Source organism: Rhinatrema bivittatum, chromosome 12 (assembly GCF_901001135.1).
Source record: "Rhinatrema bivittatum chromosome 12, aRhiBiv1.1, whole genome shotgun sequence".
NCBI lineage: Eukaryota > Metazoa > Chordata > Amphibia > Gymnophiona > Rhinatrematidae > Rhinatrema > Rhinatrema bivittatum.
The window spans coordinates 83,401,900-83,426,531 of record NC_042626.1 but is presented as its reverse complement, the minus strand read 5'-3'; the positions used below and the strand labels follow the sequence as shown (position 1 = coordinate 83,426,531).

At 46.0% G+C, this 24,632-nt stretch overlaps 1 protein-coding gene across 2 annotated transcripts in view; it reads right to left on the bottom strand.

Moving 5' to 3' along the window:
* Positions 1–15,422: 15,422 nt before the first annotated feature.
* The window catches only part of LOC115074348 (endoplasmic reticulum membrane sensor NFE2L1-like), a 266,568-nt gene continuing 257,358 nt past the window's right edge, over positions 15,423–24,632 (bottom strand). For both annotated transcript variants that reach the window (XM_029573699.1, XM_029573700.1), the window contains exons 4-7: positions 19,402–19,614; positions 18,868–18,957; positions 18,381–18,548; positions 15,423–18,023 (exon numbers count right to left, since the gene is read on the bottom strand). In XM_029573699.1, coding sequence (XP_029429559.1) covers positions 16,725–18,023; positions 18,381–18,548; positions 18,868–18,957; positions 19,402–19,614 — 1,770 coding nt within the window. In that variant the 3' untranslated portion in view covers positions 15,423–16,724. The remainder of the gene's footprint in view (positions 18,024–18,380; positions 18,549–18,867; positions 18,958–19,401; positions 19,615–24,632) is intronic.

Here is a 24,632-nt window from a genome sequence, read left to right as displayed (position 1 = left end):
GCTTCCAGTGCCACCCTCTTGAGGGGTGGACAAGGAGATTCCACAAACTTGTCCGGAGGGAGCCGAAGAAAGTCCAGGTAATACCCTTCTCGGATGATGGCGAGGACCCACTGGTCCGAGGTAATCTCGACCCACCTGCGGTAGAATAGGGTTAGCCTGCCCCCTATGGCTTCTTCCCCCAGATGGGTCGGCTGATTCTCATTGTGGGGTGCGGCCGGGACCTGAACCCAAGCCGGTTCTCCTCTTGTTGTGCTTGGTCCGAAAGGACCGGTTCCTGGTCTGAGAACGAGGTGCTTGGTAGCAAGCCCTGTAAGGGTTGAAGCGCTAAGAGCTTCTACCTCTGGATGGCCTAGGAAAATGGCGTTGGCTCCTCCTTGACCTGTCTTCTGGTAGACGGGGTAATGGAGAGGCGCCCCATTTATTAGCCAGTTTTTTGAGGTCGCTGCCGAACAGGAGGGATCCCTTAAAGGGCATTCTTGTGAGGCGTGTCTTGGAGGAGGAGTCGGCCAACCAATTTCGTAGCCAGAGCTGTCTCCTGGCTGCCACAAAAACCCTCCTCTCCATACCCACCTCTATAGCTAAATCCCTAGCCGACATCATAAATTGCTCACTGTCATCTGGCAAAGTCCCAGACCCACTCAAAATAGCAGTCGTCAAGCCCCTCCTCAAAAAACCTTCCCTTAACCCCTCTGACCCAGCAAACTATCGTCCTATTTCCAACCTCCCTCTCATTGCCAAAGTACTAGAGAAGGTAGTCAATTCACAATTATCTGACTTCCTCGAGGACCACCACATCTTACATCCATCCCAATTTGGATTCCGTAAGGAGCGTAACACTGAAAATCTTCTGCTAGCGATCACCAACACCATCCTCATAGGCATGGGCCAAGGGACATCCTATCTCCTTGCCATCCTTGATATCTCAGCTGCCTTCGACACCGTCAATCATCAAATCCTACTTTCCCTTCTAGCAGAAATAGGTATCGCAGGCACTGCTTTATTATGGTTCTCCTCATACCTCTCCCACAGAGAATACATAGTAAAAATTGACAAAGCTGAATCTTCGCACATTTCCCTCACGCAAGGAGTTCCTCAGGGATCCTCACTCTCTTCCACCCTTTTCAATATTTATATACTCCCCCTGTGCCACCTGCTCTCCGACCTAGGATTGAACTTCTTCCTATATGCCGACGACGTTCAAATCCTCATCCCCATCCAAAATACGCTAAAAGAAACCCTACAACTCTGGGACTCCTATCTTACATCCATCAACTCACTACTATCCAACCTTCACCTTGCCCTTAATGCTTCTAAAACTGAGATACTCATTATATCCAATCAACCTGAACTCTCGCCCTCACTCTCACCCCCCTATAACACTTCATCTCCCCCCACCTCATCCCCGTCTGTGAGAGACCTTGGTATTGAACTAGACCAGCGCCTCGATTTCAAAGCCCATATTAAATCCCTTCTAAAGGGGGGCTTTTATAAACTCCACATCCTGAAAAAGCTTAAACCCCTGCTCCACACACAAGATTTCCACCTAGTTCTGCAGACCACTATCCTCTCCAAAGTGGACTACTGCAATTCCCTCTTCCTTGGCCTCCCAGAGTCGACCATCAAACCCCTACAAATCCTACAGAACGCCATGGCGAGAATCTTAACTAACACCCGAAAAAGAGACCACATCACCCCTATACTTAAGGACCTCCACTGGTTACCTATCTCTTTCCGTATTCAATATAAAACCCTTACCATCCTTCACAATCTGCTCTACAAACCAACCCCTGGCTCAAGGACTCGCCTCACTTCCGCATATCCACCCGTCCAACCAGATCCTCCCTCGCAGGTACCCTTCATACTCCCTCCCTTAAAATTGCTCATCTCACATCCACGAGAGAAAGGGCCTTCACTATAGCCGCCCTACACTCTGGAACTCCCTTCCCACTTTTCTCCGCCTTGAACCCTCCCTGGCCACCTTCAAAAAAGGTCTCAAAACCTGGCTTTTCAGAAAGGCCTATCCGGAAACCAACCAAACCTAGACGTACCCACCTAGCCCTCCCCCTCCTAATCTCCCCCTCCCTCCCCCCCCCCCCCGCGCCCGACCTTCCCTCACCCTAGGCATCCCCCCTCCGCCCTCTCATTCCATCGTATTACAATTTTACAAGAATGTTTTAATTAAACTAATGTAATCTATGGTTAATAGTTCTAATGTAAATACATACCTCTGTAAATAAGTTCTATCAACGTTAACGGTTGCCCTTTTCCTCATGCTACCTATCTCTTCCCTCTCTTCTCCTGTCTCCCCTTCCCTTCTCCTCTTTCTGGCCTGCTCCAATCCCTTGTTCCCTGTTCATTGTAATTTCCTCCTATATTTGAGTTACCTGTAAACCGGCGTGATGTGCCATACGAATGTCGGTATATTAAAAGTTGTTAAATAAATAAATAAATAAATAAATGACACTCCCTTGGCTGCCGTACGGACTAGGTCAGAGGCTGCGTCAGTGAGGAACGAGAGAGCTGATTCCATTTCTTCTCCCGGGGTGTTGTTCCTGGCTTGTGATAAACAGGAACGCGTCACCACGGTGCAGCAGGTCGGAATTCGTAGGGACATGGCTTCCACCTCAAAGGCGTGTTTCAGAATGGCGTCCATGCGCCGGTCATGTGCATCCTTGAGGGCCGCCCCCCCTCCACCGGAATGGTGGTGCGCTTCACAATTGCGCAAACTATGGCGTCTACCTTAGGGCACGCCAGCAGCTCCTTGGTTGCTGGGTCCAGGGGGTACATGCCAGATAAGGCCCGACCCCCTTTGAATGAGGCCTCCGGCGCATTCCATTCCAGATCGATTAGCTGTTGTGCTGCTTGTAGAAAGGGAAAATGGTGAGCCGTTTGGCGCGGGCCCTCTAGCAGAGGGTTCATTCTAGGTTCCCCTGGGGTGCCTTGGCCCGGGATAGCCGGCTCCGGCAGGCATTGAGAGACTAGGTCTGGGAGATCCTCTTTAAGAAAGAAGCGTCTCATGGTTTGATAAGGTTCTATCCCCGAGGGAAGCTCTCCCTCCTTGGGGGGCTCGCCCTCTTCCTCAGAACAATCTGAATCCCCATAAGTGGGGCTTCCGGGTGGCGAGTGGCCGTGCCTAGGTCTTGAGGGTCCAGGGGCGGGGTCCTCCGGTACGTATGGGTCCGTTCGGGGATCAGACTGCATCTTAACAAAGGCATGAATCCCTGTGAATAATTCCACCCAGGAGAGCGAAGCAGTTTCTAGCACCAGGTCTCTCGGGTTCCCTGGCTGCTCACCGCAGCCTGCTAGGTCCGGGGTGTTCCCTGAGGAACTGGCAAGTACGCTGGGCTGGGACCGGCCCTAGCCTGGAACTCCCAGGGCCTCCTCCACATTGGGCACATAGGGAGTCTGCTTCCTCGCTCTGTGTGGCTCTGAGGTTGCATGCTGAGCAGAGGCCTAGAGCTCTTATGCCTGATTCTGGAGGTGCCGGCTCTGTGGACGCATGGGCTCTCCTATGCTCCATCTCGTCTGTTATCTCTATGCGGTGCGCTCCCAGCCGGGGTATGCGCCTACTAATGTGTGCTTATAAACGTGCGCCTATGAACGTGCGCCTACCAACGAGCGCTTAGCAACGTGCGCCTATATCAAATATGCGCCCAATTATTTTCGGGCGCCCAACATATTCTCCCGTCGCCTGTGCGCTCAGCCTGGCCTGAGCGCTAGAGCAAGGCGACGAATCAGGGCAGATGGTGACGGCGGGCAGGCAGGTAAAATGGCGACCTCCTTTGCGGGCTGCCAAGTAGGCAGACCCCGCTAATCCTCGCTTCCTCGGAGACCCACAAGTAAAGATGTATGCCTTACCTTGTCTTCGGCGCTTCCTGGCTGCGACCCGGGCGGTCTCCGGCTGCGGGGGGAGAGGGTGATTACCGTCACCACCACGCTCGAGGAAGTGCACCCGCTGCCTCTAGGCCACGCCCGAACTCATCTCGCTCGGGGGCCAAGTCCTCACCGGGACCGAGGCTGCCTCTATGCCGCGCCCGAGCCCTTCTCACTCGGGGGCTAGGTCCCTGCCGCGAGCGTGCCACCGGACCGAGGCTCTTACCTTCGAGGGACCACAGAAATCACCTCGGGAAACTCAACTGGCGGAGGGACCCGAGGGTATCACCGCAGGAGTGCGGGGCTCATCTTCAGGTAGGATTCTTCTATGAATTTAGTCGTTAGAATTTGGAAAAACGCTGAGCGAGCGTGAGGTAGCTCCAAACTGCTTTGGAGACGGAAATTACTGAGTTGCTGCACTTCCTGCGGGGGTATATGTACCCCGTGCTAACGTCAGATCCGTCTTCAACTGCTAGCACGAGCACACTATACCCATTTGTTCTGAGTCCATCTGCTACACGCTAGGAAAATATAGCCTTTGTATGAATAAAATAATTCTAAATAAACAGTATATTCAGGTAATTTTTTCTTTTATTTCCTTTGTATGTACATTTTGTATATTTTTGGGACAAAGGGAGGGTATCCCGTACCTTAAAAAGTTGACATGATAGAGAAAAACTGGCGTCATTTTTGGATTCAGATGTCAAAAGTTAGCAAAAAACAAGTGTCAGATCTAACTCAATGAAAATTGTGTTCCCCAGTGTTACCATTAATTTCCCCCCCCAAAACATGAAATGGCAGCTAACTGCACTTTCAAAGAATTTAAGGCTAAACCTTTATCTAAACCACATTGCAAAAAAGATAGAATATCTTTTATTTGTGCTTTCCATGGAATTTCTTTTCTTGCAAAATTCCTCAAATATGCGCCAAATTCTTATATAAGACAGAGAAGTAGAATTCTTTCTAGAGTGTAACATTGTACTAATTACCAAAGGCGAGTAACCTCTCTTTACTAGCCTTGCCCTTTCAATAGCCAAGCCATAAGCAAGAATGGTGTTGGATCCTCCATCTCTGAAGGACCCTGATTAGAAAAACCCTTGCAGCAAGAGAAAAAGGCTGATCTTCTAACAGTCTTCTTAAGTTTGCATACTATGGTCTTCTTGGCCAATCGGGGGCTACCAGCACCACTAACTCTCTCTCTCTCTCTCTCTAGTTTCCTTAAAACACAAGCTATTAAAGGCCATGGGGGAAAAGATACAGCAGATCGTACCCCTTCCAACTCTGTTGAAAAGCATGTATTGCTTCGCTGTTCACTTCACTGCAGCAACTGAAAAACCTCTTCACCTTTTTGTTTTGATTGGAAGCCATTAGATCTAACTGACGTGGCCCTCATTTCTGTACTATCTGCAAATAGGCCTTCTAACATAATTCCCATTCTTTCATGATCTATTCATTCCAACTTAGTTAATCTGCTTGAACATTGACCTGTCCTGCTATGTACTGATTTGTCAGCTGAAGCAGATGATTCTCGGCTCCAAAAACAAACAAGAGGTCTTTCTCCTCCAGAACACCCTGACTGCTGTTACATTGTTGCTTAAAACCTTTACTGCCTTTCCTTAACGATGAGGCTGAAAATGTAGTAGAGCCAGTCTGATAGCCCTGGTCTCTAAATGATTTATTGGCCATTGTGACTTGCTTTGATTCCATATTTTCTGAGTATAAAGATTCTTGTAATGAGCTCCCCAGCCTAACAGACTTGCATCTGTAGTCAGAAGCTCCCAAACTGGACTTTCCAAAGGCATTCCCTTTCTTAAATTTGGTGTATGAGTTCAATTCAGAGACTTGAGAATCTTGTCGGATAATGGAAAGTGCATATGGTAACCCTGAATCTGTGGCTTCCATCTAGAAAGGAACAAAGTCTGTAGAGGTCTCATGGGCTCTTGCCCAAGGCACTAACTCTAGAGTCAAAGCCATCGACCCTAAAAGCTGAAGATAATGCCAAGCAGTCAGGGATTGCTGTTCAGAGAACTCTTACCTGGGTACAAAGCTTTAAAATTCTCTTCTGAGGAAGGTATACCATACCACCTGCTGAATCGAACACCACCCCTAGATGTTCTAACTTAAGAACATGCCATACTGGTTAGACCAAGGGTCCATCAAGTCCAGCATCCTGTTTCCAACAGTGGCCAATCCAGGCCATAAGAACCTGGCAAGTACCCAAAACTAAGTCTATTCCATGTTACTGTTGCTAGTAATAGCAGTGGCTGTCACCTTAATTAACAGCAGGTAATGGACTTCTTCTCCAAGAACTTATCCAATACTTTTTTAAACACAGCTATACTAACTGCACTAACCACATCCTCTGGCAACAAATTCCAGAGTTTAATTGTGCGTTGAGTGAAAAAGAACTTTCTCCGATTAGTTTTCAATGTGCCACGTGCTAACTTCATGGAGTGCCCCCTAGTCTATTATCTGAAAGAGTAAATCATGAGGTCTACTCGTTCTAGACCTCATGATTTTAAACACCTCTATCATATCCCCCCTCAGCCGTCTCTTCTCCAAGCTGAAAAGCCCTAACCTCTTTAGTCTTTCCTCATAGGGGAGCTGTTCCATTCCCCTTATCATTTTGGTCGCCCTTCTCTGTACCTTCTCCATCGCAACTATATCTTTTTTGAGATGCAGTGACCAGAATTGTACACAGTATTCAAGGTGTGGTCTCACCATGGAGGGATACAGAGGCATTATGACATTTTCTGTTTTATTCAGCATTCCCTTTCTGATAATTCCCAACATTCTGTTTGCTTTTTTGACTGCCACATCACACTGAACCTAAGATTTCAATGTTTTATCCACTATGATGCCTAGATCTCTTTCTTGGGTGGTAGCACTTAATATGGATCCTAAGGTGTAACTATAGCATGGGTTATTTTTCCCTATATGCATCACCTTGCACTTATCCACATTAAATTTCATCTGCCATTTTGATGCCCATTTTTCCAGCCTCACAAGGTCTTCCTACAATTTATCACAATCTGCTTGTGATTTAATTACTCTGAACAATTTTGTATCATCTGCAAATTTGATTACCTCACTCGTTGTATTTCTTTCCAGATCATTTATAAATATATTGAAAAGTAAGGGTTCCAATACAGATCCCTGAAGCACTCCACTGCCTACTCCCTTCCACTGAGAAAATTGTCCATTTAATCCTACTCTCTGTTTCCTGTCTTTTAGCCAGTTTGTAATCCACGAAAGGACATCGCCACCTATCCCATGACTTTTTACTTTTCCTAGAAGCCTCTCATGAGGAACTTTGTTAAAACAACCTTCTGAAAATCCAAGAACACTAATCTAAATCTACCGTTCACCTTTATCCACATGTTTATTAACTCCTTCAAAAAAGTGAAGCAGATTTGTGAGGCAAGACTTGCCTTGGATAAAGCCATGCTGACTTTGTTCCATTAAACCATGTCTTTCTATATGTTCTGTGATTTTGATGTTTAGAGCACTTTCCACTATTTTTCCTGGCACTGAAGTCAGGCTAACCGGTCTGTAGTTTCCTGTATCGCCCCTGGAGCCCTTTTTAAATATTGGGGTTACATTAGCTATCCTCCAGTCTTCAGGTACAATGGATGATTTTAATGATAGGTTACAAACTTTTACTAATAGGTTTAAAATTTCATTTTTTAGTTCCTTCAGAACCCTGGGGTGTATACCATCCGGTCCAGGTGATTTACTACTCTTCAGTTTGTCAATCAGGCCTACCACATCTTCTAGGTTCACCGTGATTTGGTTCAGTCCATCTGAATCATTACCCATGAAACCTTCTCTAGTATGGGTACCTCCCCAACATCCTCTTCAGTAAACACCAAAGCAAAGAAATAATTTAATCTTTCCGTGATGGCCTTATCTTCTCTAAGAGTCCCTTTAATCCTTCGATCATCTAATGGTCCAACTGACTCCCTCACAGGCCTTCGGATATATTTTAAAAAGTTTTTACTGTGAATTTTTGCCTCTGTGGCCAACTTCTTTTCAAATTCTCTCTTAGCCTTTCTTATAAATGTCTTACATTTAACTTGCTAAAGGCTTATGCATTATCCTATTTTCTTCTGTTGGATCCTTCTTCCAATTTTGAATGAAGATCTTTTGGCTAAAATAGCTTCTTTCACCTCCCTTTTAACCATGCTGGTAATAATTTTGCCTTCTTTCCACCGTTTTTTAATGTGAGGATATACATCTGGACAGTGCTTCTAGGATGGTATTTTTTAATAATGGCTACACTTCTTGTACACTTTTTACCTTTGTAGCTGCTTCCTTTCAGTTTTTATTCTAACAATTTTTCTCATTTTATCAAAGTTTCCCTTTGAAAGTTTAGCACGAGAGCTGTGGATTTGCTTACTGTCCACCCTTCCAGTCATTAATTCAAATTTGATCATTTTATGATCACTATTGCCAAGCGGCCCCCACCACCGTTATCTCTCTCTCACCAAATCCTGTGCTCCACTGAGAATTAGATCTAAAATTGCCCCCTGTCTTGTCGGTTCCCAAACCAATTGCTCCATAACAATGTCATTTATTCCATCCAGGAACTTTATATCTCTAGCATGTACCAATGATATATTTACCCAGTCAATATTGGGGTAATTGAAGTCTCCATTATTACCACACTACCAATTTGATTAGCTTCCCTAATTTCTCTTAGCATTTCACTGTCAGTCTCACCATCTTGACCAGGTGGACGGTAGTATACTCCTATAACTATAGTGTTCCCCGACACACAAGGGATTTCTACCCATAAAGATTCAATTGTGCATTTAGTCTCATGCAGGTTGTTTATCCTGTTGGACTCTATGCCATCCCGGACATAAAGCGCCACACTGCCTCCCGGGTGCTCCGCTCCGTCATTGCCATATAATTTGTACCCCAGTATAGCACTGTCCCATTGGTTGTCCTCCTTCCCCCATGTCTCTGAGATGCCAATTAAGTCTGTCATCATTCACTGCTATACATTCTAATTCTCCCATCTTACTTCTTAGACTCCTGGCATTAGCATACAAACATTTCAATGTTTGTTTTTTATTTGTATTTTCATTATGCTTTTTAATTGATACGGATAAGTTAGAATTTTTTTTAGCTCAGGTGAGTTTTTAGTTACAGGCACTTGGACTACTTTTCTTATTATTGGAACCTTACTGTCAAGATGCCCTAATTCTAATGCATCATTAGTATCCTTTGAAGCTACCTCTCTCCGAACCATGCGCTGCTGAGCGACTGTCTGCTTTCCCCTTTGTTCTAGTTTAAAAGCTGCTCTATCTCCTTTTTAAAGGTTAGTGCCAGCAGTCTGGTTCCACCCTGGTTAAGATGTAGAGCCCATCCCTTTGGAAGAGACTCCCCCATCCCCAAAAGGTTCTCCAGTTCCTAACAAAACTGAATCCCTCTTCCTTGCACCATCGTCTCATCCACGCGTTGAGACTCCGGAGCTCTGCCTGCCTCTGGTGACCTCGCGTGGAACAGGGAGCATTTCAGAGAATGCTACTACCCTGGAGGTTCTGGATTTAAGCTTTCTACCTAAGAGCCTAAATTTGGCTTCCAGAACCTCCCTCCCACATTTTCCTATGTTGTTGGTGCCCACATGTACCACGACAGCCGGCTCCTCCCCAGCACTGTCTGAAATCCTATCTAGGTGACACGTGAAGTCCGCCACCTTCGCACCAGGTACGCATGTTACCAGGTGATTCTCATGCCCACCAGCCACCCAGCTGTCTACATTCCTAATAATCGAATCACCAACTATGACGGCCGATCTAACCCTTCACTCCTGGGTAGTAGGCCTTGGGGAGATATCCTCGGTGCGAAAGGACAATGCATCACCTGGAGAATAGGTCCTTGCTACAGGATCCTTTCCTGCTGCACCAGGTTGATGCTCTCCAATCATGAGACCTTCTTCCTCCAAGGCAGCACCAGGGCTGCCAGTTTGAAGTTGGGACTTGACTACTATGTCCCTGAAGGTCTCATCTATATATCTGGGAAGGCTGTAGTTGGCTTTTTGAAAAATTGATTATCCAACCTAAACTCTGAAGTAATGAGACTACCCTTTCTTTTGAAACTATCCCTTCGGAATACGATTTGGCCCTTAATTAAACAAGTTGTCCAAATAAGGATGACTTAAAATTCCTTTCCTTCTTAAAAAGGCAGCTACTACCACCATCACCTTTAAAGGTTCTTGGCGCTGTCGCTAACCCAAAAGGAATGGCGACAAACTGAAAATGTTGGCCAGTTATACGGAAAACGAAGGCATTTCTGAAATTCATTTCATTAGAATATGAACATAGGCCTCTTCCAAATCCAGGGATGATAAAAATTCTCCCTTGCATACTGAGACTGATTGAGTGAAGAAATTCCATATGGAAGCGAAGGATATATATATATACTACTATATATATTCTGATTAACCCCTTTTAGATCCAAAATAGGTCTGAATGAACCGACCTTTTTTGGAATCATAAAATAAACTGAATTACCCCTTTTGATGTTATGATATTGGAACTGGGGAAATTGCCTGCAATTGAATCAACTTGTCTAAGTCCCATGAACTGCAATAATTTTGGCGGGAGAATAAGCAGGAGAAATTACAAAATGATCCCTTATACTCTCTTAATTCTGGGGGTTAACCATATTTTATTATGTCCAAGACCCATTGATCTGAAGTAATGTGGATCTACTCTCCAAGAAAACTCCATAGTCTGCCCCCTATATGCTCTCCTGGAAAATGAATCCTTGACTTCATTGTGTTTGATCCGACAGCAGAGCAGGCTGTCTCCCCGCCTTGGTTTTCTTGCTCCACGAAAGGACAGATTTTCTTTTATCTCTTGAAGACCGAGGCATAACATGTTTGCTGGTCTATACTTCTTGGCTTTCAACAACTGATTATGGTTTCTATACCCTTCTACCGCCGGCATCGGAAGCAGGACCGGAAACAGGAGGTGAGAAGCAGGAGCCGATCCCCTCGCTGCTCCTATCGCCGGCCTCACCTCCCGACTGACCGGCTGGTCTCGCCAGCCTCACCTCCCGACCCCCGCGACAACCATGCGCCCCTTTGTGCGCCCCTTTGTGCGATCATTAGTATGCGAAGCTAAATAGAATCTACCCTCTACTGAATATTGCACACATACATGGCCATCCACCCAATCCCAATCTGCAGCAACAACGGCATCTATGCAAAAGACCAAAATAACCCAGCTCAAGGCAAAACAGCACTACCAAAACCAAAAAAACATGAACGCCACCTCAAACATCAACCACTACATTTCAAACCTCTACAACAACTGTATACTGCTATCCTTCTTGCTATTCAACGCACAATCCATTGTACATAAAATACCAATTATCACTGACCTACTCGTCGACACGATATCCCACCTATCCCAATATAAAAACCGTACCAACGCAAAAAAAGAATTCTTCACAAGAAAAATCAATAAATTTCATCATAACCCCAGAATGCTATTCAATTTTGTCCAAAACCTCACCAAGGAACCTAATGAGCACAATAGACCAATAAACAAAAACAAATGCAATGAGCTTGCAGAATTCTTCAAAGACAAAGTAAACAAACTAATAAAAAACAATCTCATCATGGACAAACTTTGATCCAGCCGCCTCCTTACAAAATCGATACCATCAAAAAAAATGAACCCAGCCAATCACCCCATTGACAGCATCCCCCTATCCACAATCAAGGCTTTTGAAACAACCATTAGTAAAGTCTTAACTGAAATCACCAACCTATCACTCTCAGAAGGAAATTTCCCAGACTCCCTTAAATCAGCAATAATTAAACCCATATTAAAAAAGAACAACCTCGATCCAGATAACCTCCAAAACTACCGTCCTATCTCTAACCTTCCATTCATCGCCAAAATCATTGAAAAAGTCATCCATTCCCAACTCTCGGATCATCTTAAACAAAATATACTACACCCATCGCAGTTTGGTTTCAGGAAACACCATAGCATCGAAACACTACTTCTCTCCCTAAAAGACACCGTTTTCCGAGGCTTCGAAAATGGAAAAAGCTACCTACTTATACTACTCGACCACTCAATTCTTCTCAATCGCTTAAGTGAAATAGGACTAACCGACAAAACCCTTCTCTGGTTTTCATCCTATTTATCCAACAAACCTACCAAGTCAAACTTAATTCTCTCTCGGACAGGATTCACCTAAGCAGCAGAGTGCCTCAAGGCTCTGCATTATCCGCAACAATCTTTAATATCTACCTGCTCCCTATATGTCATCTACTAGACAGCCTTAATCTTAAATACTTTCTCTACGCTGATGATATCCAAATTCTAATTGAGATACAAAATTCACTTGATGAAACCTACAAAACAACAGCAAACCATCTCACATCAATCAAGCAGCTATTAAACAAAATGAAACTTGTAGTAAACATCGAGAAGACGGAAATTATAACCCTGGATAGAAATAGCAGGCCATCACCTCCACCACCCCTCAAACTACAAAATCACCTAGACACAATCTCCCCCATCACACACACACGCAACCTTGGAGTCATCATCGATGGTGAACTGTCCCTTAAAAATCACATATCAAAAAAATAAGAGAAGGATACCACAAACTACTAACCCTGAGACGTTTAAAACCTTTTCTAACCCCATAGGACTTCAGAACTGTACTTCAACTACTCATTTTCTCCAACCTAGACTATTGCAATTCCTTATTATTCGGTCTACCACAGTCCACCATTCACTTCCTACAAATCCTACAAAACTCAGCAGCAAGAATACTAACAGGAACAAAGAAGTCCGATCACATAACCCCAATTCTTACGTCATTGCACTGGCTACCTATAAAATTCCGAATAAACTACAAAATTTTAACCTTGCTACACAACGTTATACACAAGGAACAAACCGACTGGCTAGACGTTGTCTATCACGCCCCACGTACCTCACAAAAACTTACAATCTGCCAACAAAGGACTCCTGAAAATTCCTCCCCTTCGCTCCACACAACTCACCTCAAATCAACGAGTGCACTTTTTCCCTTGCCAGTCCCAAAGTCTGGAACACACTACCAACAGAACAGAACTAAGACTACAACCCAACCTGAAAACATTTAAAAAGGACCTAAAAACCTGGCTGTATACTAAAGCCTCTCATGACACACAAACCTCAACCAGCACCCTCAACTCGCTTGTTAACTGAGCAAATCCACAGATATCTACCCACACTCCAAACATATATCTATGAAAATAGAACTCAAACCTATTGTTAAAACATCAGTATTTTTGTGAGTCCACTGTTAAACTGTATTATGTGAGTTACACTGTTAAACTAAGCTACGCTGTTAACCCCGTTATCTAACCCCTATCTTCTTTCTTATAACATGGCTAACAACTTCTCGAGCTCATTAACTTAAAATAAATTGTAAACAGTTATGAAAGCAACACTACTATGCAAATCCTAACCAACATGTTAGACCGCTGTTAATTTTAATTTCCCCATGACTCCTCTAACAATACTTTGCACATAGTATGTTTATAAAATTGTTAACTTAATAGAACCATGTAAACCATTGTGATGGCAATACTGAACGACAATATATAAATCTCTACAAATAAATAAATATAAAGATGGAAACTAGGTTTAACCTTATCCTCGGGTAATTTCTGAACCTTTGTATCTCCTAAATTTCTCATTTAACCATCCAGCTCTTCTCCATATAGGTATTTACCTCTAAAAGTTAAAGGAGAAAGCCTAGCCTTTGATAAAGAATCAGCCGACCAGTTTCTTAACCAAAGAAGCCTTCTGGCACCCACTTAAAGAGCCAAAGATCTAGCCGTAGCCGATTCTAGCTTTGCTGAACTAGAAATCTCAGACAACTGCTGAATCCAATGAAGCAGAGATCCGGCAACGTAACTTTCACGAACTGCTCCCTGTAGAACCAAAGAAACTGAAGAGAAGAGGTTCTAAAGTACTGCCTCTAACTTTCTATCTTGAGCATCACAAAGGAAAGCACCTCCTTCCACAGGAATAGTAGTCTTCCTAGCAACAGCAGCAACTGTCACACCAACCTTAGGCTGTTGAAATAGATGATCCAGAACCTCAGAGGGGAATGGGTACAATCTATTAAAAAATTCTCAGACGTCTATATCCAGCCTCTGGAGAATCCCACAGCCATAATCATAGCCTCAATCTCTGGATGGAATGGAAAGGTAGAGGCAGATCTGCGTGTGCCCCTAAGGATTGGATCCCAAACTAGAGCTCTTCAAATGTATGCTCCTCGAGACCCAAAGCAGCAAGTACCTGCGACAGTAAAGCAGACATTTCCTCTTTATGTAACAGTCTGATCTGTTGAATTAATCTCACCTTCTTCTAAGATTCAAAAACATTTCCTCCTTTCTCATTCTCCATCCTAAAATGAGGAGAGTCCAAATCCATAGAAAAAGATACTCAGCATTTATCCTTTTTCTATTTTGAGATCTTAAAGTCTCAGCAGACAAATCACTATGGGCAGGCTCTGAAATATCATGCCCCTCCTGTAAGGCATGAAATGCCTGATGTAAAAACAAACTCAGGAGAAAAAAAAACCTAGCACTACTTCCAGGGGATTCCTGCTTCAAATCAGATTTTAAAAAAAATGAAGACCAGGAAGTAACTTGGGAGGTCCCTGGCTTAAAACAGGACCTCCCCTTGATGACAACCCTCTCCGTGTATCAATCAAAATGGCCACCGCGTCTGAGGCAGCCGTCAGAATGGCTGCCACTGACTGCTCCCCCAAAACCGAAGCTGTCCTCAACAAGGGCTCTTGCTTGACAACCCCATCGATTACCTTCTTTACTGATGCTGAAGTGTTTAGTTCAGGCAATTCAGCTTTACTGCAGTACAGAGAGCATAAGGATCCTTCAGTGGAAAAAGGCTGTGCCCCGCAACCGCTGCAACAACCAACCTTCTCAGACAGGGTGGAAAAAAACCACTCTCAGCTGTGGCAGGACACAGGAATTTAGAGAGTAGAGACTTCTCCTTACAATGCAAAACAGCAAAGGAGCGAATAAATTAGTCTCTAGGGCTTGCCTCCCTGCAGGAGAACAGTCTGCAGGAGCATGGTCACAATCTAAAGCACTTTGACACTAGTAAAGGTGCTGAAAAGTATTAAACAATAAAGCCTCTTATTCAGCTATAAGAGCAAAAACTCTAAACTCCCATCCAACAGCTGGAAGCAGAGAACACTGGTTGAATGTGTTCTAAGCATCATTTATTTAAAAAAAAAAGTTTTTAGAACTCTGCCTCCATTTGTGCTGGATGAGAGGATATACCCATAGTTTCTGGACCGGTGGAGCAGAAGGAAAAGGAAATCCTTTTCTGTGCTTGGTCTTATACACAGTGCAGACAGATTTGAAATATTAACAGATTTATAGAATACGTTTTGGAACCAATACTTTGCTGCTTCAGCAGGCCAGTAGCCTTTGCAGGCTCTATCTGAAGGGACTGAAGGCCAGACACTACATCGGAGTGATCTAACACACAAGCTTTTTATTCAGCTGCAGCCACAAAACATTAAATTTCCTTAGACTTGCATGGATCTATGTCACACCCTACATACAGCATTATTTACCTGGCACCCAGTGTACCGAGCTAACTGACAACTTAAAAATTCAGCAGTTTTGTTTTGTAGAGCCTTTATTTTGCAGGAAGCACCACAACTACTCTTCCACTGATATCTACTCTACTGGTGGCCCCTGGAAGTTGCAGCCCTGGCCCTTGTCCTACCTTTCACACTAGTTAAGGAACATTAGTGGTGGGTCTCAGTACAGATACTGCTTTTCAAATGCCCACAATAGCTACTTGTTCTTAATTTCCATAACCATAGCATTAACAATGGGCCTTCAGCGTGCAGAAGCATTAGCCACACAGAATAAAAGGCTAGAATTTCATAGCTTGGAATCCCAGACCCCCTTCTCACTTCCCTGCCAAGCTTGGCTTTGCACCATACTGTTACTTCCCAGGTGTATGTCCAAGCCTACAGGACCAGATGCTACACCCTGAAAAGTATATTGGCTGGCAAAACCTATCCACAGGCCATTCAAGCTTGGAACATAATTCCCTCAGCAGCTTCCTCTCCTCTGTATAAACTCTTCCAGCACATCCCATCTCAACTAAATACTTAAACTGCAGATTTAAGGCAAGGGAGACAAAGGCTGATAGCTCCCAAGAATACCACAGCACCCCTTCTCTCTTACCCGATCAAACTGTATCCCACCTCACCTTAACACAGGAGTGTGCCTCAGTCTGCAAGCTGCTCAGTGAAACCCACTACAGGAAACAGTGCCTTCCCACATGGTACTTATTTGGATGTCAATGTTCTTTCACAATTTAATCCCACCCGCCATTAACCTATGTTGATATAAGTAAGAATACGTTTCAGAACCCCACCTTCCCCAACTACCTCTCCTTTAAACAATCTTTACATTCAGTTAAAGCCAGAGAAATCTAGAAATCAGATAGAAACTGGCAAAATGCTGTCACCGTTTTGAATGTAACAACTCATTTTAGCCAGATCCCCACTGCTCTCTCCTCATCTCTAGCACTGAAGGGCCTCCTGGGCTTAGCCACTGCCTTGTCCAGTCTCCAGCTTCAGCCTCTCCAGGGAACACAGTTGGAAAGTTCACAAATAGGACTGTCACCCTTCTTGGAGTCCTGTCCCCATCCACTAAACCACTGCAGTCAAGTTTCAGAAGATAATAATTGCTAGGAGACTTGGAAGTTCCCATAATACAACCCTGCCCTTCTCCATTGTGTAATGGTTTCTGACTAGGCCCATACTACTCACTTCCTCCTGTCCTGTTTCTTGTCCCGGCGTCTGCCCTGCTGATCTGCCAATATGCGGGGCATTAAGATTATACTTCCATTACTGGCATATTGCAGTGCATAGCGATTAGGGGAATAGGGCTGGCCATTCTCATTCCTAAGGCCCTCAAACACTTCCTGGTATAGGTTCTGTACCTTCTGCTTCATTTGCTGTATAGACTTAAGGAATTCAACCTTCTCTTTCAGGAGTTTAGTCTTGTCACGTTGAAGATCTTCCAGACCATGCTCCAGGTTCAGGATGGTGTCTAGTTTCCTCTTGCGGCAGTTCTGAGCTGCCATCTTGTTTTTACCTCTTCTTCTGATATCACGTACAAGGCTGAGCTGCATTTCACTCAGCTGGTATTTGGCTAGCATTTCATTAAATGCCTCCACAGGCAAGTTGATGATCTTCTCATTGGTAAAAGGGATCTTCATAGCTCTGGCTCTGTGCTCATCCCGACTCATTTGCCTATCCATAAACTCAGCCTCTTTCTCCTTTCTGGCCTTCTTCCCTACAGGGAAGAAGTGGGGCATCTCATTTTCCAAGGCTTCTGGTGCCATGTTGTAGGTGTGGTTGTGACCAACATATTCTAGATGAGGCACATATTGGAAATTTAAAGAATTCTGGTAATTCATGCAGCAAAACTTACTAAACTCTGGCTGGTACCCAACAGCCCCTTCTGTTTCCTCAAAATCCACAGTTTCAAAGTCTGAAGTATAGCCTACAGCACCTTCTTCTGAAAATGAGGACAAGGAAGAAGAGGACTCTGAGCTGCTAGGAGAGGCAGGACTATGGCTTGAATCCAGAGAAAGCCCAGAGTCAGAATCAAATTCTTCCTCCAGCTGGGAAGTCTGCACTTGACTGAAGCCTTCTTCTAAGGCCAGGTCCATTAAGCTGATCTCATCAAGCAGAGCTTCATCCAGAAGTCCCCCCAAAGGATCTAGTACTACAGGGACAGATGTCTCATTGGCTGTGCTATTCACTTGTGGCTGAAAGAGGGCCTCACTCATGTTGGTAGTACCAAAGGTTGAGTTGAGATTAGTGGAGTTGTGAGGAGATAGCTGGAGGAAAGCAGAACTGGAAGTCATGGACAAGGTCTCCATCTCTCCACTGAAGAAGGAAGAGAATGCTGGGGTGCAGCTGGTTAACAGGGCCTGATGCAAGCTGACATTCTGGTGGATTGCAGTGCTTAGAGGAAAGCTATAGTTCACTGGAAGCAGATCTCCACTTGTGCTGTTGTACAGAGATTCAGTGGCAGTATGATTCACTGCAACAGCCTGTACAGAAACAAAGCGGATCAGCAAAGTAAAACCCACTGCACAGCAGCGAACTTTCCTGATTGGTTAACATCTCCTGCTAGCAAACCTGGCAACTATGAAAGGCCAAAAGAGAAAAGAAAGCAACAATGCCACAGGAGACCTGAGATATGTCAAGCTCCTTGCTCTGTCAATAAATGTCACTGTCCTTAAACAAAGAAACCCACACTATATCCAAATCGTAACACCTCTGTAACCAGATCTACCACTGGTCAAAGCAAATACACTTAGCAATTACCCACCCCCAACCACCGCTGAAGCGTGGAAGAAGAGCCAGAGAGGAATCCCGAGCTCATAGTGAATGAGCTTGCAACTCACCTGCATTTCCATTATAGACATGAGATCTTGCCACTGTTGCTCCAGGTCAAGGGTGGACTCTGGATCAGGAAGCAGAGGTGAAAGGACGTGGTCAGAAGTAGCAGAGGTCAGGCCCTCGCTTGTTCTGGGCACAACTTCTATTAAACCAGGGGAAGCTGCAGCTGGAAGCTAAAAAAAAACAAAACAAAAAAACAGCATCAGTCCAGATATGATTCAGTTGTACAGCTGGTGCAAGAAGGGGGACAGATGTTCATAACTTTTGGAGAGTGGGAGTGTGTTTAGTATAAAAGCAACAAATCAAAAACAGAAACATGACGACACTGCAGACATTTCTCTCTTGGGCTTTGATATTCTGAGCCTTTGACTCTATTCCAAGAGCTTCACCCTAAGATCACTTAGTAAAATACAGAATGTCTCAGAAAATCTATATTCCAGGATTCTGTCATATTAGTAACAAGAACAATTCACAAGTTTTTCCAAAACTCACCTCAGAGTTTTCTGCAAAAGGAAAAGTGGCTTCTAGGAGTTGTAAGCATTCCTCCAGGGACAAGGTTGTCTGATCCTCCAAGCCAATTCCCTGTAGTAGGAAAAGGAATATGCACAAATTCCTACTAGAATCTTATCTGTCATGGATACGCATACTACACAGAACATAAGTTTTTTTGGCATCATGTGTTTTTTACTAGTAATTATTCTATGGTTTTATGTACTTTTTAAAAAAAATTATGAATGTTATCTGTAAGCCGCTTAGATAATGCACCCTGAAAGTATTTTTAATAAATAAATAGCAATACAATCTCACACTCCTCCATCCTCCTCATGATCTAACTGCTCTTCTTTGGTTAGAAGACTACCTATAGCCCATCAACAGCAATAAGTGATAGGTAAACAGCCTATGAATTTTAGAGGTGGTCTGCAGGGCTTAACTAACATAGCATCAAGACCCATTCACTATGAAGTTCTTAGCTCCCACAATACCAGAAGTAATTTTGGAGTACATGAAAGGATTACATAGTATTACCTGGACTGGAATGCTCTCCCCAGTCTCTCCATCCACTAGCTGACTTGTGTCAAGGATTTCTTCTCTGCTCCTCCAGTTGTCCCCATACTCACTGCCATCACTCGGCTCTTTGCCCACATCATTCTCCTTCTGCCTGTGGCTATAGTTGAAAATCTCTCTCCCAGCACCCAGATCAATATCTTGTCTCCACAAAATGTCAATTAAATCAATGTCCTGCAAGGTAGTAAGAGTTCTGTCAATTGTGGGTCTAGTTCTTGGCTTTACACTCACTGTTATCCTAGATATTCATGGCACATGAGATCATAATAAATGAAATCCTTCTCCCAAATTCTCCCCATCACTTATGTTCGTGTATGGAATAAATGCTCTCAATATCTAGGATTTCACAATGCACCCCCTTGGTTTCTTTTTTAATAAATATAATGCTTCCAGATCTTTATAAACTATAACTGCCTCCCAAACCTGAGTTACCAGCCAGATCAGCCCAATACCATTGTACAATTAAGTGTATGCAATTGGCTGGTCAGCAGCTCTGTGCTATCCGTTTGTTTTCATGAAATGAAATTTTAGACCTTATCTTGTATAGGGACCAGATCTTGCAAGACACCATTAGAATACATTATTTGTTGGGGATAGCTGAGTCAAGTGGCAACTAGGAAACATCATACTGGAATAGACTGGCTGTATACCAGCAAGAAAGCCTTTATATTTATTTAATAGCTTTTCTATACCGGTATTTGTGGGTACGTCATATGGAACTAAATGAAATTCAAAAAACAGGGAAAGGGGAGCAGAGGGAGAAGCAAAAAGAGAATATATATATAAGAGGAGAAGTACAGAGTAAAAGGACATAGTATTTAACTATTGAGGGGAACACAAGTTGGAGCTCCAATGCAGCTGTGGTCTATGAAGCCCCACAGAGCTCATGTAGCTGAGAGGTAGTCATGCTGTACAGTACCTCTTTACTAGGTTGAGTTTTCTCAGCCAGTGGTATCCTTCTCCTCTGTATAAAGGAATGGATTAGTCTGCAAAAAACTGAAATCTTGTGTTTCTCACAGGACAAGCAGGATGTTAGTCCTCACATATGGGTGTCATCACAGGATGGAGCCCAATCACGGAACACTTTTGTCAAAGTTTCTAGAACTTTGACTGGCGCCTACTGGGCATGCCCCGCATAGCACTAACCCTGCATCCAGCAGGGGTCCCCCTTCAGTCTCTTTTTTTCCGTGCAGCAGTAGCCACGCGGGTTAAGGAGCTCTCTAGAGATTCCTGACAGGAATTTTCCTCATGAAACTTCTTTAAAATTTTTCAAAAAATTCTACCCCACAGGGGTACCCCTATCGATATCGGTACTCTGCAGTCGAAAGGTAAGACTTTTACCCTCATTTGTGGTCGATTCCCGTCTAGTTTCCCCTTCGGGGCCTACCAGCCATCAAACGCTCAGCGGATAAGTCTTTGTCGAAGCCATGGCATTGGGTTTTCGTCGGTGCCCCGATTGTCCTCAGACAGTGTCCATCACAGACCCGCATAGAGTTTGTGTATTGTGCTTGGGGTCCGGCCATGATGCCCTAACTTGCACCAAATGTGCCCAAATGATGCCGAAGAGCCTTAAAGCCCACTTAGAAAAGATGGAGTTTCTTTTTCATTCAAAATCCCCCGACTCCATCGACCGCTTCGACTTAGTTTGGGCCGGTGCCATCGATCTCTCGCCAGCAGCGGGACACCGGTGCTGCCCGACCCGCATCGACTACTCCGAAGATGTCGACTTCTTCCTCATCGCCTCAGGGGAAGGACCAAGGAGAACATCATGAAAAGCGTCGACACCCAGTCAAGCCCTCGGCATTGGCGTCGACAGAGCCACCGACAAAGAAATTCCGTTTAGGGAATGCCCCATCCTCCTCTGCGACTGGGTCACCAAGACGTTCTCCACTTTTACCGGTGGACCCTCCAGCTACGCCTATATTGCCTCCTACTCCGGAGCCGGGGTTACACGCCCCAGGCTTTGTGAGGAATTGGATCGGATGATCCAAGAGGTCATTGGTAAGGCACTGCAGGGCTTCCAGCCTCCATCGATGCCAGTACCAGTGCCCAAGCCGGTCACCGATCCGATTCCCATGGCGCTCGCACCGCTACTGGGTAGACTGGATCCGTTGATTGGTGCCTTTCCACCGCTGGAACCAAAGACACCGGTATGCCCTCTTTCTTCGATGCCAATACCTTTGTCATTGGACGGCGAGGAAACACAGATACCCATACCGCCATCTGGAATTCTGCCACCGACATATTTGACACTGCCTCTAGGGTGTCCGCAGCAGGGATTAGTGCAAGAAAAGTGGGCCTGGTTGAAATCCTCCGACCTAAGACCAGAGGCACAGGACAGGTTGGCTGACCTGCCCTGTGCTGGTGATAATCTCTTCGGAGACAAGATCCAGGAGACTGTGGCGCAGTTAAAGGACCACTATGAAACGCTGCATCAACTTTCTTCAGTGCCTGCTGATTTCTCGTCCACCTCCAAGAGGCTACTCAGATGAGATTCTAAGAGGCCAGCCTACAAACCACGAACGTATTATCCTCCGGCTTCCTGAGGTCGCCCTTCCAAACCTTATCAAAAGGTCAGTCTAGACAATCCTGACCTCAGAAGGCACAGCCAACTCCTCAGCCAAGTCCAGTGTCAGGTTTTGACTCCTTCCTAGAGAGTATATGCCAACCTCCTCTTCCATCTGTACTGGTCGGCGGCCGATTGTGCCACTTCACCAACATTTGGCACATGGTCACCAACAATCAGTGAGTGCTTGTTGTCGTCACTCACGGTTACCACCTCAACTTCCTGACTGTACCGGCGGACTCCCCACCTCGGCTGACGGGATTGTCAGACCACTCTCCCCTTCTAGAACAGGAGGTCTCAACCCTCTTCCAGTCCCGGGCAATAGAACCAGTACCCCTCTCCCAACAGTGGCAAGGGTTCTATTCCTGGTATTTACTCATCCCAAAAAAGTCAGGTGGCATTCCCTGTACGTACCAGGATCAGTCCAGACAGCTGGGTTATGCCTCCCCTCCAGCAGATGGAGTCAGAGAGAAAACTGAAAGCACCCCCTAGATATACTAGTGTGCCACCTGCGATCCCTCAGTATATTCTCTGACTCCAGCAGATTGAGAGGCATAACCCTGCGGTCCTGCCCTGGTCAGTGTGTTCGTACTGGGGGAAAAGAAAAACAAAACATTTTATTAGGGGGACAGATCATTTGGTTTTCTTCTCTCTGTCCTGTCTGTGTTGTGTTGTTTGGTCGTGCGCAGCGCGGTTTGGGCTCAGTGTGGGGCAGGCACATAGGGACCTACCCTATGAACGTTCCCGGGCTAGACGGTCCTTGAGGCTGGGGGAGAGCTTACCGGTGGGCCGGTCACCCTCCCCCCCCCCAATTCCAGGGGTCCCAACCCTGAAGGGGGTTTAAAAAAAAAAAAAAAAAAAAGGAACTTTTGAATTGAGACACTTCAGTCCTGTTGGCAACAGGCAGTGGGTTTGTTCCTTCCACCCCGGCCTGCCAGAGCCTCTGCGGACCCCGGACAGGGTGGCTTAGTCACCCGGCGCACTGGGCTGGTGAGGGGTTAGCACTCACCTCGGTTTTGGCGCCTTTTTTCTTCAGGGCTCCATTTTCTGCCCGTGATGCCGCGATCTTCGGCCTGTGTGGCCTGTGCTGGAGCGGGGGCGCGACTCTCCAGGGAGGGCCTCTGTCCCCGATGTCTCCCCGGGGACAAGGGACCCTCCCGGGGGCCGAGCGCTGCCCGCAGCGATCTTTCCCTGCCTCCTTCGCCGCGGCATCGCAGCGCTGCTAGCAGCCGCTCTTCTGCCCCTCCTCCATCGGGGAGGAGTGTGGCGGCCATCTTGGCCACGCGGCAGGCAGACTCGGAGGCATCGGAGGAAGAAACCTCCCCTCCCCCCTCCCCGGGCGAGCGAAATCTGAGGTCCCCGACCGATTTGGGAAGCCCCCGCCCCCCTCCTCCTTCAGGGGCCGTTGCCAGGAATTTAAAACGATCGGTGCCTTTTTCTTCCGATTTTGTGCTCCTGATGCACAAGGCGTTTTTACAGGCTGAATCTGGTTGGGAAGCAGAGGTCCCTTCTCCCCCCAAGATCCCTAAACCTTCCTTGCCCCAGGGGAATCCGTCGGGCATGGGGTCCTCCGGGGCCAGTGTCTCCCGCCCGCGGGGGGGGGGGGGCTGAGGGCGCAGGGGACGCGGAACCGTTTCTGAGTCCCCAGGAGCCTTCGGATTTGCTGGCAGCGGACGAACAGCTGTCCGTGGACGGGGATGACCCCCAGGTGCTGCGTTTATTTGGCAAAGAGGAGTTAAGCTCTCTTATCCTCCATGTCTTGCAAGAGCTTGAGCTGACGGCGCCCCCCCAGGACGCTGATACTTCTACGGGGGATATCGCCATGGCGGGGATTCGGGCCCCTCCTCAGACCTTCCCATTCCATCACAAGGTGTTACAGATCGTTTCCAAGGAGTGGGAGCTGCCAGAGTCTTCTCTGAGGGTCACTCGAGCTATGGAAAAGCTATATCCCTTGCCTAAGGATGCCTTGGAACTCCTAAAGACACCGGCGGTGGATTCGGCTGTCACGGCGGTGGTTAAACATACGACTATCCCTGTTATGGGTGGGATAGCTTTGAAAGATCTCCAGGACCGTAAGCTGGAGATCTTACTGAAGCGTATTTTTGAGGTGGCGGCCCTAGGTGTCCGGGCAGCGGCGTGCAGCAGCCTCGTGCAGAGGGCCAACCTGCGATGGGTCCAGCAGTTGCTGACCACGCAGGAGCTTCCTCCGGGTGAGGCTGAGCAGGCAAATTGTGTGGAGGCTGCGGTCGCTTATACCACGGATGCTTTATATGATTTGTTGCGTACTTCGGCTCGCATCATGTCATCGGCTGTTTCGGCTCTGAGGTTGCTCTGGCTCCGTCGTTGGTCGGCGGATGCCACCTCTAAGGCAAGATTAGGCTCCTTTCCCTTTAAGGGCAAGTTGCTTTTTGGAGAGGAGCTGGATCAGCTTATTAAGGACCTGGGCGACAACAAGGTATATAAGTTGCCAGAGGATAAGCCGCATCAATCACGGGCGTTTGGGAATGCTAGGGCTCGTTTTCGGGGTCAACGGCGTTTCCGTGCGGGACGAGGTGGTACCTTTCCCCAGAGACAACAGGCTACGAGAACCCAGTCCTGGTCTCCTTCCTTTCGGGGCAGGAGGCCT